At 41.2% G+C, this 14937-nt stretch overlaps 1 protein-coding gene across 1 annotated transcript in view; it reads right to left on the reverse strand.

Annotated features, from left to right (window-relative positions):
• LOC122811304 (erlin-2-like) overlaps positions 1 to 14937 on the reverse strand; it is a 162787-nt gene that overhangs the window by 104810 nt on the left and 43040 nt on the right. The window contains exon 2 of the mRNA XM_044083066.1: positions 12775 to 12866. Coding sequence (XP_043939001.1) covers positions 12775 to 12866 — 92 coding nt within the window. The remainder of the gene's footprint in view (positions 1 to 12774; positions 12867 to 14937) is intronic.

Below are 14937 nucleotides of genomic sequence, written 5' to 3' on the forward strand. Positions count from 1 at the left end.
ACAGAATCAAAGTCCAGTCAGATAAAATGGTGCGGCAAGGTGTGATTTGTCCAGTTACAGAACCAACTGAATGGGTGTCTTCCATAGTAGTTGCTCATAAGAAAAGCTCAGATGAAATCATAATATGTACTGAACCTAGAGACTTAAAGCATTAAAGAGGGCCCAACCATCCTATGCATACAGTCAAGGAAGTTACTGCCCTAATGCCAAATGCCACTGATTTTTCTATCTTAGATGCAGAGAGTTAATTTTGGCAAGTAATGCTTGATAGCAAATCTTCACTACTGACTACATTCAGTATGCCATTTTGTAGACAGAGATTTCTCAAAATGCCTTTTGGAATAAATTCTGCCAGGGAAGTCTTTCAGCGTGCAACGGATAACATTTTTTCATGCTATCCGTGTGTTACAACAGTAGATAATTTGCTGGTTGGAGGCAATGGTGAAGCAGAGCATGACAGAAACCTCAGGGAAGTTCTGGAAAGAGCACATGAATTGAATCTAAAGCTCAATCCTCAGAAATTTAAATTTAGGCTTCCAAAAGTTACTTATGTCAGTCATTCATTTACTAGTTCAGGCTTATGACCAGATCCTTCCAAACAAACAGCCATTCTTGAGATGCCAGCTCCAGACAATGTCCAAGCCTTACAGCGTTTTCTTGGTAAGGTTAACTATTTGGGCAAGTTTATACCAGACTTCAGTGAATTTAAGAGAGCCGACATGTAAAAATGTTACCTGATGCTGGATGGAACACCAGAGAGCATTTGATGACCTGAAAGAAAAAAATTGCCAGTCCACCAATGTGAAGATACTATGGTGTCCACAAAAGTACAGTTTTGTACCTACCATAAATGCAGATGTCCGATAGGTATGCATCTGCAGTCATAACATATGGGTTGTCCTGCCTCAGGCAGCCCTTCGGTCGGCCAGATTCCAAAGTCTGGGTCTGGCCTCGGCTGATGTCGCACTTTCCCCGACGTCAGAGCGTCTGGGGTACAAAAGCATCAGCCGACGCCATTTTCCTCAGTTTTTCTTGCCCCAGATGCCAGGTGCCCTCTATGAAGGCTAAATTTGGATAAAATGCCAAAAAATTCCAAACATAATGCAAACATATATACATATATATACAAACAAATACACCATAACCGATTCCCCCAGCTAGCTAATGAAGGGGTAAGCACCCTAGGAATACCACAGAGGGGAAGGAGGGAGGGTAAACCTGACTGCAGATGCATACCTATCGGACATCTACATTTATGGTAGGTACAAAACTGTACTATGTCCTTCAAGGATGCATCTGCAGTCATAACATATGGGTAGAATACCACAGCCTATCTGGGGGTGGAGGAACTAAGACAATGATGGTGTAGTTAAGAGACCCTGCAGGACTGCAGTAGCAAAACCTGCTCTGGATCTGGAGTATAAGGGTAAATTGTAATGCTTGGCAAAAGTATGCACGGAGCTCCATGTAGCAGCTTCTAAAGTGTCCTTGGTAGCCACTCCTCTAAGGAAGGCTGTAGTGGTGGCTGTGGCTCTCGTGGAATGAGGCCTAATATTCACAGGAACAGTCTTTCCATGAAAGGAGTAGCAAAAGCGAATGCAATTTCCTATCCATTTTGAGACTGTCTGTTTGGAAATTGCTTTTCCTTGTGCCCCAGCAGCATAAGCTACGAACAGTTGGTCAGTCTTTCTGTAACTTTTAGTTCTGTCCAAATAGTATCGTAATTGTCTGTGGATATCCAGGGTTTGGGAAGAATGTAGGCAAATTAATTGCTTGGTTCAAGGATACTCTAGATACCACCTTTGGCATGAAAGTTGGGTTGGTTCTTAATGAAACTCTGTCCTGATGAAAAATAAGAAATGGCTGCACTGCCATTAAAGCTTGTAACTCAGATACTCTTCTTGCTGAAGTTATGGCCAGAAGGAATGCAGTTTTCCAGGATAGAAACTGTGGATCTGCCAATGCTGCTGGTTCAAATGGAAGTGTTAGTTTTTCCAGCACAAAGTTAAGGTCCTAAGTAGGTAAAGGTGGTCTCCTTGGAGGTTTGATGTTTTTGATTCCTCTGAGAAATTGTCTTAAAAGAGGATGCAAGTAGACAGGAGGATTTACATTGTATTCTCCTGAAATTGCTGAGGCATGTATTTTAATGGAAGAATAAGACAGGCCATTGTGAAACAATTCTGCTAAGTATTCCAGAATAAGTGACATGTTCATCACTGTCGCATCAAGGCCTTTTGTTGTGTTCCAAATGAGAAATCTTTTCCATTTTGCTGAGTATGCCTTCCTTGTGGAAGGGTGGCGAGCTTCCATAATAATGTCCTTTACCCTCTGGGATAAGCTGTCCTGGGAAGGAGTCATGGTATTCTACAGGCAGTTAGCTGCAAGGTCTTTAGGTTGGGATGCAGGATCTTGTAATTGTTCTGCGTCAGAAGAAGAGGCCATAATGGGAGAGGCCACGGTTTTGTCTGACAAGCTCTTCAACAGTGGGTACCAATGCTGCCTTGGCCAGTCTGGAGCTATCAGAATCACTTCTGGCTGTTCTGCCCTGATCTTCAGTAAAACCTTGGACAGTAGTGGGATTGGTGGGAAGGCATAGACTGTTCGGGCTTTCCAGCTGAATGAGAGAGAATCCACCTTCCATGCTTGTGGATGGTATGTCCTTGTGCAAAAAATTTTTAGTTGATTGTGGGGTGAGGCGAACAGATCTATCTCGGGCCTTCCCCATGTCTGCGTTATGAGTAAGAAGATGTCTGGGTGCAGCATCCATTCGTGTGCATCCATGGAAGTTCTGCTTAAGCTGTTTGCCAGAGTATCATCTTTCCCTGGCACGAACTGGGCCTGTAGTTGTATATTTTGTTTCAAACAAAGATCCCATAGATTCATAGCCAGTCTGCATAGAGGGTAGGAATGCGTACCCCCTTGCTTGTTTATGTACCACATAACTGTGGTGTTGTCTGTCCTTATTAGCAGGTGGCCTTGTTGAAGGAAAGGCTTGAAAGCCTCGATTGCGTGTATCACTGCCAGTATTTCCTTTTGGTTTATGTGCATCTGCAGCTGCCCTTGAGACCATAGCCCTTGGATACATTTGTCCTCCATGTGTGCTCCCCAACCTCGGTCTGAAGCGTCCGTGGTGATGGTTTGGTTTGCTTTTGGTTTGAAGAAAGGCAACCCTCTGTTGGTCTGGCAGGCTTGAGCCCACCACAGGAATTCCTTTTGAAGGCAAGGTATGATTGGAATCAGAGTTTCTAAGCTGTGACTGTGCTGAGTCCATACACTCCTTAGGTACCATTGCAATCTTCTCATATGTAGCCTTGCTTGTGGGATTAGTATTATGCAGGATGCTATGAAACCCAGGGCCTGCAGGATCTTCCTTGCAGTTAGCTGAGTTTGTCTCGTCAGATTCTTGAAGTAATCTGGAAGTTCTTTCTGTTTTTCTTCTGTGAGAAAAGCCATCTGGGTGGTTGTATCTAGATCTGCACCCAAAAAGGTTATCCTCTGGGATGGCACAAGTCTTGATTTTTGGATGTTGACTGTGTATCCCAAGGCCTGTAATAGCTGGATGGCATAATCCAAGTCCTTTAACAAATTTGTCTTGCTGTCCGCTTGTATCAAGCAGTCGTCCAGATATGGGTAGATTTGAATCCCCTGAAGTCTGCAGTGTGCAATTACTGATGCCAGGCATTTCGTGAATACTCTGGGCGCAGTAGACAAGCCAAAGGGCAATGCTGAGAATTGATAATGTTCTGATCCTGCAAGAAATCTGAGGTGTCTTCTGCAACTTTGTCGAATGGGGACATGCAGGTATGCCTCCTTGAGATCTAGAGTCACCAGCCAAGACTCCTTGCCCAGCATGGGAACAAGCTGCTGTAGGGTCAGCATCTTGAATTTCGGCACAATGAGGTAAGTGTTCAGTGCGGACAGATCGAGAATAGGCCTCCATTGATTTTCTTTCCTTGGAACAAGGAATACCCTTGAATAAAAACCTTGCCCTTGTTCTGAGAGAGGAACCTTCTCTATGGCTTTCATTTGCAGTAATTTGATTTGTTTCAAAGCCTCCGCCCTCTGATTTGGTGGCAGGTCTGGCATTCTTTTTCTTTTTGGCAATAATGTGAAAATGGAACCTGTATCCTTTGTCTATTATTTGCAGTGTTCATGAGTCCCTTGTAATGTAATGCCAATTTTCTGAAAATAAAGAAAGCTTTCCGCCCAATGGTGCTTCTAATTGAGCCCTGGTTGGCGGAGTCAAAAATAAGTCATTGTGTTTGTCCTGGTGTAGCAGTTGTTGTTGCTGTTCCTGCACTACCTCTCTGGCTGGTTGGCTGCCACTGACGGCCTCTGTAGTGGCCTCTAGCTTGCCCTCTACCTCTGGTATGCCTGTTCCTGCCTCTCTGTGATCTGTGACCACATGATTTTTGGACTGCTGGTCACGTGACTTTAGTGACCTGTATTTAAACCATTTGGTTTTTAGATTTGTTTGTATTAGTATTGAGGAAGGATTTTATCCGAAAGCTTTGCTATTATAAAGTGTGTTTTTCTCAGTTCTGGTTGTTACTGTGTACAGATCACCCAGAAATACCACAGAAAGACCTGATGTAGAGAATTTTGACTTCAATGTCATATAAGTGAGTACATTGTTCTACCAAAAGACTTGATGAGCTACGAGATCATACAAAGACTGATGCAATTTTGCAAAGCTCAACCACTTCACCAACGTTGGATGGCCGTCAGAGCAATCTTGTATATCAACAGAATTGCAACCTTATTTTCCTTACAGAGATGAGATGTTGATGGAACATGGTATCATTTTTAAAGGTCCTAAAGTTGTCCTTCCTACTTCCTTAAAACATGAGTACATCCAGATTTTGCATCGTGGCTACCCAGGTTTCAAACCTACCGAAAGAAGGGTGAGAAGACTGCTATTTTGGCCTTCTCTGTCAAAAGATATTGATAAAGTACTTGCATCTTGTTCCGTATGCAACAGTACTAAATCACATTTGCAAAAAGAGCCACTTCGGCTAACCCAGACTCCTGAAATACTAAGTCAACAGTAGCCACTTACATATTTGAATGGAACAGTTAACATTACTTAGTGCTGGTAGACTCTTATTCGAATTGGTTCAAGACTGATCTGCTACCTAACCTAAGGGTCAGTACTGTCATTACTAACTTGAAATGTCATTTCCCAGTCCATGATAGTCCACACAGTTATTTCTGACAATGGTGCCCAGTTTACCAGTCAGCTATTTCAGACATTTGCAAAAGAATGGGACTTCATCCACTTTACTAGTAGTCCTGAGTACCCACAGTCAAACGGCCTAGCTGAACGTGCAGTACAAAGAGCAAAGCAATTACTAGAGGTGTCAAAGTGCGACAATACAGATGTTTTCTTAAACTTGCTTAATCTCAGATATACAACACGTGACAATTTACTTGGTTCATCTGCTCAGAGACTTCTATCTAGGCAAACCAGAAAAACCTTGCCCATCAGCTCCAGTTTGTTGGTGCCTAATACTAAAAACAGGGCAATCAAAGCCCAACTATTCAAAAAGCATTCACTCCATAAATCCAACTATGACAAAATGAGCAGATTTCTTTGTCCACTGAAAGGAGAGAGACTGAGGATGCAAATGGCAAAAGGTTTTGATCAAATTGGTCAAGTGAGAGGTGTATGTGCCAAGCTGAGATCATACTTAGTAGAATCTGAGGGTATAGAATACAGAAGAAATCGCAGGGATCTTCTTCCAGTGTCTGAATTGTTATCACAGCACTGCACCTGTGATGCAGACTCTAGAACTCAGAACAATCCAGGTGATGTTCCTGTTGAAGGACATGTCTTAATACCTATTCCTGTTCCTGATTATGTCCCAGATGTCCCTGAAACTGAACATTTATTAAAGACCATTCCTGCTGCTAAACCCAGTCCTAATTTTTATGTCGCACAATCTGGTCGTATTTCTAGACAGTGTAAAATACATAGCAACCTGGATATGAATGTTTCACTTGTAATTAGTTCTGTATAACTGCACGTCAAAGGATCGTTTCCATACAATTGCATGTCAGCGATTACTGTCATTACTACTGTGCATGACTTGCTTCTCAAAAAGGGAGGATGTAGATCAGTGTGTGTGCTGTGACTAAGAAACATTTCAAAATCAGGGCACATGCGTATAGAGAGAGAGCTCGTGCAGGCAGCAGTGCCATTTTGAGTGAACAGTGTTAACATGTATGAGTGCAGTAGTCAGTCTATTTATAAGTTTAAGTTTTAGTTACTAGGCCTCAATCCTGATGTGTTTGTATGTAATAAAGCTGCTTTAATCAAACCCAGAACTGCTCATCTGTTTTATCCTGACCAGACAAGCGACAATATGAAGCTTTGAATGTCTACCATGTGGCTGCTTGAGAGTACAAACACCTTCTTTAGTGACCACTGTTTACAGGCTACAGGAGTTTAACATCCACACCACTGCCCACCAAATATGTGACAAGCCTCCACTGGACCAGTAATAGAGGAGCCTCAGTCCTCACCACTGGCAACAGCAGTGGTGGATGTACACTGGGAGGTTAACGGTTAACAAGTACACACTGCATTTCCAGATGCAGCTCTCTGAATCAGGTCAATTTCCCTTAACAGCACACAGAGACCACAGTCAGTCCAGGTCAGGTTTCTCACTCTTTCTCCAGATCCTCAATTAGACTCCCCACTGGCACAGCTATATAGTTGAAATCTCAGCTGAGTGACCAAGCCAAGACCTCCAGCACCCTCGCTGTCCCACCAGCGATTCCTGCCCAAGTTGGTGACACATACACACACTCTTTCACTCTGAAGTTTGATTTATACACACACAACACACACACACACACACACACACACACACACACACACACACACACACACACACACACACACCTGGGAAAGGCTGGCACAGGTTTACTAGCTATGTCCCCTTCTGCCCAGACTATAACATAGTTTTTACTGCCACCAGTCACTCCTGTTAAGGCCCCTAACAAAGGATGTTCAGTCTTACTGTTTAATATTAATATCAACACAAATGGTAGTCTGACCAACAGCAAGGCGATTAGGAGTGGCCCAAACAGCATCACCAAATAAATATGCAAGTACTCTCAAAACTTACATATCTCTGCACTGATCAGTCACAATGAAAGGTTTAAATATATTTAATAATAAACAATAAAAGAAGACAATACTAAATATATATTTACAGTTACATCAGAGCTCAAAGCCACAGGAAATGTTTATAACATTGCGGGACAGTCTCAAAGAAAAAATATCTAAACTAAGCTTTACAATATTCCTGACTAAATCAGAATTACTAAGAACTTACTAATAGAGCAAGGTAGATGTGGTAAATGGTTCTTCTAGTTGTTGGCCGGTCCAAGACAGAATACAGAATGCTCTGTTTCGCTAAAATACTTCTCAAATTAATATTTCAAATATTACTGCTGGGATAACTTGCAGAATAACATTTCTTGTCATTTGCCTGCTAGTTCCCAGGCCAAACAACCATTGCTAAAGCAGGCAGTATTTAGCATCTGCCTGTAAAAATATACAGACAAGGGCTTCTCTTCAGATCTCTGGCAGATGCTGGAAGTCACAAAACAATTGCACTCCATGCTTTCAAGACAAATAATTACTTCACTGTAAAGACAATACAGAACGTTTCCTAGTACAAACACTCTCTCTCTCTCTCAAGGCATTAAAAACTGTAAGATACCATCTTTTATTGCCTAGCCATAAAGTAATTTAATTTTAGGTATTTTTCTAAAATTTACTAGACTGAGGTTAACCTTGTATATCCCAGTTTAAATGTATATATATTAACAGTGGAAAGAGTTACAATATGGCATGTACATTTCTGTTCTCTTCTAGTACATAACACTGTGGCTACATTTCAAACAGCACTCTGCAAATACCATTTTCAACACACGCTTCTGTACAAGCAGTTTGATATACACGTGACATACAGTTCTAACACATTTGACACACAAGCATCTTGTATAAATCATTTCAATATTCACCAATGACATAACTTACAAAATTCCAGCTAGCTGGGTCAGCAATATCTCCTTTCATCACAACTGGGATCTTGTGTAAGATCAGTTATGGACTGCACCCAAGTGATGATATAAGCAGATGTTTTCAAACAGAAAAAAATTCAACACCAGCAAACCATCAAGCTCGAGCAGGTGTGGGTGGAGGTCAGATAATAAAGTCAGTCAAAAACTCACATCCCATGGAAGAGAACTGAGTTTCAAGGGCTTGAGGAAATGTAAGCTCCTTTAAGGAACTGCTTGACCAATCCAGTGCTGGGCCTTACTGCCGACCTCCATGTGGTCATGATAGGAAGAAACAGCTGAGACATGTATTCTGGCCATGCCTTAACTCAGACTCAAATTACACAGGCACTGAAGATACTGGGAATGATCTAATGACCGACTAACCTTTGGCTGATGCACCTTTGCCAAAATGAAGAATGCTTCATAAAAAAATTCAATCTCTTCCAAAACTCCAGCTGGGATATGCAATGGAATCAGAAACTCTACAATACAAATACAACCAGGAGGTGGAGCCAGCTGTTAGTGCACACGTGGTTAGAAGTGGAAGAAGTTTCTGCATAAACTAGGACATAACTTGCAACCACACTGTCTCGGTCACCATGGGATAACAGAACTTTGTTTTACTCCTTTCCTGAACTTTGCAAGGTGGCCTGGAAACAGGGAAAAGCAGGAAAGCATATAAGATTGCCTCTAGTCACAGGCTGGAGGGCTTATTGAAATGTCAGTACTCACAATGCAGAGTAACGAAAAGATGAAAAAAAGACCAAAAACCTGCAAAAGGCAGAATCCCTAAAATCGCGCATCTCCTTAAAACTTCTTTATTCAACTACAACAACATCATACTTCAGAGATAAGGGAACATTCCAAGAAATGGCATCTTGGACACAGAACATTTAAGTCCATTCTTTTGGCCAGTCAGTCTCTTCTGTTCGCAACTCACTCTAGCGGGCCCAAATATTTCAAATGATTACTGTCTACAGACCATTTTCATTATAAATTCAAGATGCTTCTACTGCACTAAACAGAAAGGAGATAACTGTGCCTTCCTCCTAGGTAGTAAACAGGTAAATTTCTAAAGTGTCTAGTTTCAGAAAACCAATCCAGATATGGCCTTTGAAGGTTCAAAAGTTGCTACCGTGGTCATCTTCTCTGGGATGCTAAATCAGGAACAGGGATTACTTGGTTTATACCCCACTACTAGATGTGCTTTGCCTCTTGCATGGGGTTGGTGCAGTATGAATGCATGCCTTCTTACTTACATAGATGATATCTATGCACAGCCTGATTCAATCCAAATTAGGAGGGGGCTAGATACAGCTTCTACTCTGTGGCTTTCAAGCCTAGCAGTACTGCCCACAGCTCCATATGGATGACTTGGGGCATTCTTCACCATGTCCCCTGAACATAGGAACAGGCAAGACACTCTTCTAGCAATTAGAAGGATCTATGGAAGTTTTGGCTGCATGAATGGGAAGTCAACCAGATGGCTGAAGGTAAAGTCTACTAATCTAAAAGTCTTGGAAACTGGTTTGAGTTTGTGGTGGTCCAGTGACCACCTAATGTTAACAGTCCATTTTAGTACCCATCTTTTCTGGTGTGCAGATTGTTTCATGAATGTGAGCCAGCAAACCTAGAAGTTGCAGCAGGGACTGAGAGCAAGGTCACTGTACTGCATCCTCACACAAAGTACCATTGTAATGACTTCAGAGGTTCTTCTACAGAGACAGGAACAAATGGTAGTGGAGGTTTTCCAATTCTACACTTAGACAGTCTACACTTAAGACGTGGTATTAGAGAGAGTTTTGCCCAGTTTATGTTCACACAGGGCTGTTACGCCATGTGAACATCCACTCTTAGGATGAAACCACTGGGCCCTTTTATTGAGCTTCTGGTTGATAAGTCAGTAGCCCATCACATAAGTACAGGAAACTTAAGAGATTTTCTCTGCTGCAAGGTTTCTGCTTCCATGGCCATCACCTTGGTAAACACTCTAGGTGCTGAAGAAAACCCAAATGGCAACACTGTACAAACAGAAGTAATGCCCGAAAGTGCCAAACATCTCCTGATTTCCAGTACAATGCCTAAGCAATGATGTGATGGATACACATGAAAAAACGTAATGGCTTTCCTTATGGCAGACTGCTGTCATAATTCTCTCACCCCATGGGGAATGACCAGGCTAAACAACATGATTATCCCTATGCTCATTAGTGCCAATAGTGGACAATACTGTATAACAGAAGTAGTGCCTAAGAGTGCCAATCAACTCCTGATTTCCTGTGCAGAGCCCAAACGATCTAATGGATGCATAAGAAAAAACACAATGGCTTTCTTTAAGACAAACTTCTGTGATAATTCTCTCACCCCATGGGGACAGGAATGGGTTGAATGACATGACCATCCCTCACCCCATGGGGCTGAACAGCCTGCTGGACATTATCATCCCCCACCCTACTGCGAATGCAATGCAGATCAATCATGAAGACTGGTACCTGGCAAACAAGAGGTAATTAAAACAGCTAAAAAAAAAAATTATGTGCAACTTATCCCAAGGTTTTTCACTCTTAGTTATTACCCATATTAGTTAACAGATGGGAGGGTCACAGCCTTCCCTGAATGTGGAACATAGTGGGATGAGTGTGTGCACCACTCACAGAAAAATTCTCAACAACTCATTTGGTGGTCTGTGTGTGACCAAACAGGATGAAAACAACAATATCTGTCCGTAGAATATTTGGACATACAGATGCCATCTTCAAGCAGTACCCTGCAAATATGCGTTTAGGTGGTCCAGTCTCTTACTGACATAACACGTGTTTATATCTTGCATCTATTAATAGCATTGGAGATGTTCTGCTTGAAATCATTAATATACACTGTGGACCTCTACTTATAAAACATCAAATCAAGGGTACAGACAAACATCAAATCAAACACTTTACTTTGATAAGTAGTGTAAAATCTATTTAATCTGGCTGTATTTTTGTGTAAACACATATACAAGTACTGTCCAGCTAAACTTCCTTCTAGCCAGACACTTCCATGAGGATTGCATTTGAGACTTTTTTTTTTTCTGCAGAGGATTTTTTTTTTTTTCTAAGTATAATCAAAACTCAAAATTTTAAAAACAAGTTCATCAGACAGGCAACCATATTTTGCTAGTTTTGTCAAATATTTACACATTTCTGACACCATCTTATGTCAGGAGACTAAATATCAACTCCTGAGTATGTCATCCTTCAGAAGAGATATTAAGCTGAATTCCCATCTCCTTGAGTGGGTGGTAGCTCAGGTGGATGTAAAAGATCCCACCGGGAGGTTACCAGATGCCCAGGCAAAATTTCCCCCAGTAGCATAAAGGCAGCCTTGGATCTCTCCTGAAAACAGGACACCAGCCTAGTGGGAATAACTTGGTCAACAAATAACACAATGCAGATATGGCTAACCTCCATGAGGTGCATATTTAGACTGCAACATCTCTACAAATTCTGTGTACTACACAACAATCCACTGTGTCTAGCTGAAGACCACTAAAACTATGTATAACATGGCTAACACTCAATGCCCATTAAGACTCGGACTCTGGAAATGTGTCAAAATATGCAAAAACTAATGTAAGAACACAAAGATGCTGATGCAAGACAAATACACAACTACTAAGGCTTTCAAGAGGCTGGGGGTCTACAGCCAAGTGTTTTAGTGATAAGGTGCTACATATAATATAGCAGTGCATGGAGCACAACAATTACAATCTGAAACTAGGAAAATATGATGTTGTTAAGCATGTCCCCAATGTAAAATCAGACCTAAACAGCACTTAGAGGTGCTTAACAAAAGCTTGACAAACAACTAAGTCCTGTTAAGAAGGGATCTTGTGCTGGTAACTAACGGTGGACAGTGCTAACTGGCAAAGAGAAACAGCAGAAAGTAATAGAGCATTCAAAAGCTGCAAGAAGTTCAATAAACTGCAAACAAATCCTAGCAGAACCACTCGTACGGGAAGACCAAGATGGGCCTAAAAAATATAAATCCAAATATATTGTAGCCAAGAAAAGTTCAGTCTGTCACACTTGTAGAACAAAAGTTTCTGGTAAGAGCTAAAGCATTAGTAACTACAAAGGGGCACAGTCCGTCTGACAGCATTAAAGCGTTTAACTTGTTTCTGGTAAAACAATTCATGCTCCTACATTTTCTTCCTGTAACTCTTTACTATGTGTTCTTGACATGGACGCCAAGATTTAGTTTTAAGCCTCAAGGTGAATTTCTGGGCATCCATGTCTTTTAATATATAAGCTAGTTATGATAAAAAACCCAATCATAATCCTCTGCGTTATATATGGGTTTAAGGACCATATGAAGTACGACAGCATCTGAATAAAGAATAAAATGATATGGGTCTTGGGAGGGAACATGTACGATACCCACTTAAGGAGCCTTGACTAGTATGAATGAGAAGGGATGATACAATATAGGCAAATAATACTACTGTGAAAAGGTAAAAATGGAGTGACTTGGAAGCCCTGTTTCACTTAAGTGATTTCTCTTTCAAAATGACACAGTATACATGGGAATACTGCTACAGGAAATTACAGACAAACCTTTGTGGAAGACTGCCATACAACTTCCAACTAACTTAAAACGGTCAACAATGGTAATTAAAAATGAAAAACTCTTGATATCGTGCATTCAAACACTAACCAATTAGGGCCTTTTTCCGCTCAGTCTCAGCTTCCTTTTCTACCACCTTTTGCTTCTGGGCAGCGATCAGTAGTTTGGTCTTCTCACTCTCCCTGATGGGTAAAAACAAACCGTATAAGTTACAATTTTTCTCTCTCACAACTACGTATTATTATATTGCACACCACCATGGTAAATGTGTAGAAGCAAAAATCAAGACTCATCTACTCGCATCAAGTTCTGGAGTACTAGATACACGTTTCACAAGTTATTTTAAACTGCAGGTGATTAACAGTGGTCATCTACGTCAAAAGATATAGAAGAAAAGGGAAACAGACAGTATTTCACATATACTTACCGTGGAAGGAGAGGTATAAAGCTGCGACTCGTCAGCACACAAATGATTAAAAAAAAAAAAACTCTCCATTCAGGGAGTCCTCTTAAAGCAACAAGGATACAGTCAACAGAAGTATCAACGCAAAGCCTTGTGGTACTCAACAGTTCAGCAGGGTACAAAGCAAGAAGGCTTTGAAAACAGACTGGAAAGGAAGGAAGCAAACCATTCCAGAACTAGACCGGAGATACCATAGCAAAGACAGAACCATATTAGTCGTGTCCCGAGATCTCCTGTGTGAAAGCAGTAGTGGTTCTGATCTCATGCCATTAACAGATCAAGATTCCCCCTAGTGACAGCCATCTCAATACTAGGTCTTATACAAAATCCAGACTGAACTAGATAATGGATACTGCCATGATCCTATAGAAAGGACTTCAGCACACAAATTACTTTAATAATTACTGGAAGTTTCAAGTCTGAACAATAACTGTCCCTTTCATTTGACTTTTTTTTTTTTTTTTTTTAGAATTGGGTTAACCAAAGTTTATTTTATGGAAAATCCCCTGAATCAACAAATTAAATTATGATCCAATACAGGCAGTACAGGGTGCAGCATATCCTCTGCAGTATGATGACTACCATGGTTGGGCAGGGGTTGAGGCAAGATACAGGCTGGTGCAAACTAAAACAAGGAGATAACCACAGAGTAGGAAGGCAGGAAAAACTCATCCCCATTCACTAAGGTCAGCGTCTTCAGATGAGTCACTATGCATCCTAGGAAGTAAGCAGAGTGGAACACCAAATCTGATGAAATCCAGGTTTGTGCTGTGATGAAATGAACAGCCGTTTTAGACCTGTCAGTGAAACAGCCTGGGCTGTGGACACTGACATTTTCTAAAGTAGGATTTATGCTTTGGAATTCTTCACCCCCCAATATCTCTTCATAATACAAGAACCAGATAATGCGCAAAGAACAGTCCTAAGCTGCAGGCTGTGGTGTACAACATCCTGACAAACCTGGAAGAGTGCAGCTATTCCATATGCCACAGCTCTCAATGAATCATAGACAAATTTGAGCAAAATCAGGGATAAATCCAGAAATACTTACGGCTGCTTTTAAAATATTAGAGCCATTAAACTGAGACACTGACAAAATGTAATTCACCACTTTTTATACATGAACCTATATCTAAAAGTCACCAGTTTTAGGAGGGATTTTGAGGGAGAGAGATAAAATATGAGCAAAAATCTGGGACAGGCGAGAGGTATGCAGCATGCACAGACCTCATCGAGCACAAATCAGCATTTCCTTCAGCAGCTACTGGCTGGTAAAAACACTGTTCTGTAACTTGTTTTGCAATACTGACATCTAGTGGCCAATTTTGTCATTTCAGTTACAAACCACATGCATAAAGTACATACAGTGTCATGCCCCGTAAGTAGCATATTAACCACCAATCATTTTTCATTCTTATTCATGAGTTTTAGCAACACTGGTACAGACAGATGCAATACACACTATACAAAATTCTTAAATGCCAATGACAGGTTAGCTAACACAGTCAAATGACACTGGCATTTTCTAAACTTGGATCTACGTTTTGGAATACTCCCCCCATCTCCCCACTCTCTTCCCAATAAAAAACACAGAATGCATGTGTTTTCTAGACAGAGAGTAACCACAACATACTACATGGTTACTGCCACTATAAAATGCACAGCTACAAGCCACGAAATACTCCCTATACACAACAGTTCTTGCTCTGCCTTGTTTTTCTCATCAGTGCTGCATCCTGTAATAACTACAAGGTGCTGCACACGTTACACTAATCCTTACAAAGGATGTA

The sequence above is a fragment of the Protopterus annectens genome, chromosome 9.part0, assembly GCF_019279795.1.
Source record: "Protopterus annectens isolate FY-2018-M chromosome 9.part0, PAN1.0, whole genome shotgun sequence".
NCBI lineage: Eukaryota > Metazoa > Chordata > Ceratodontiformes > Protopteridae > Protopterus > Protopterus annectens.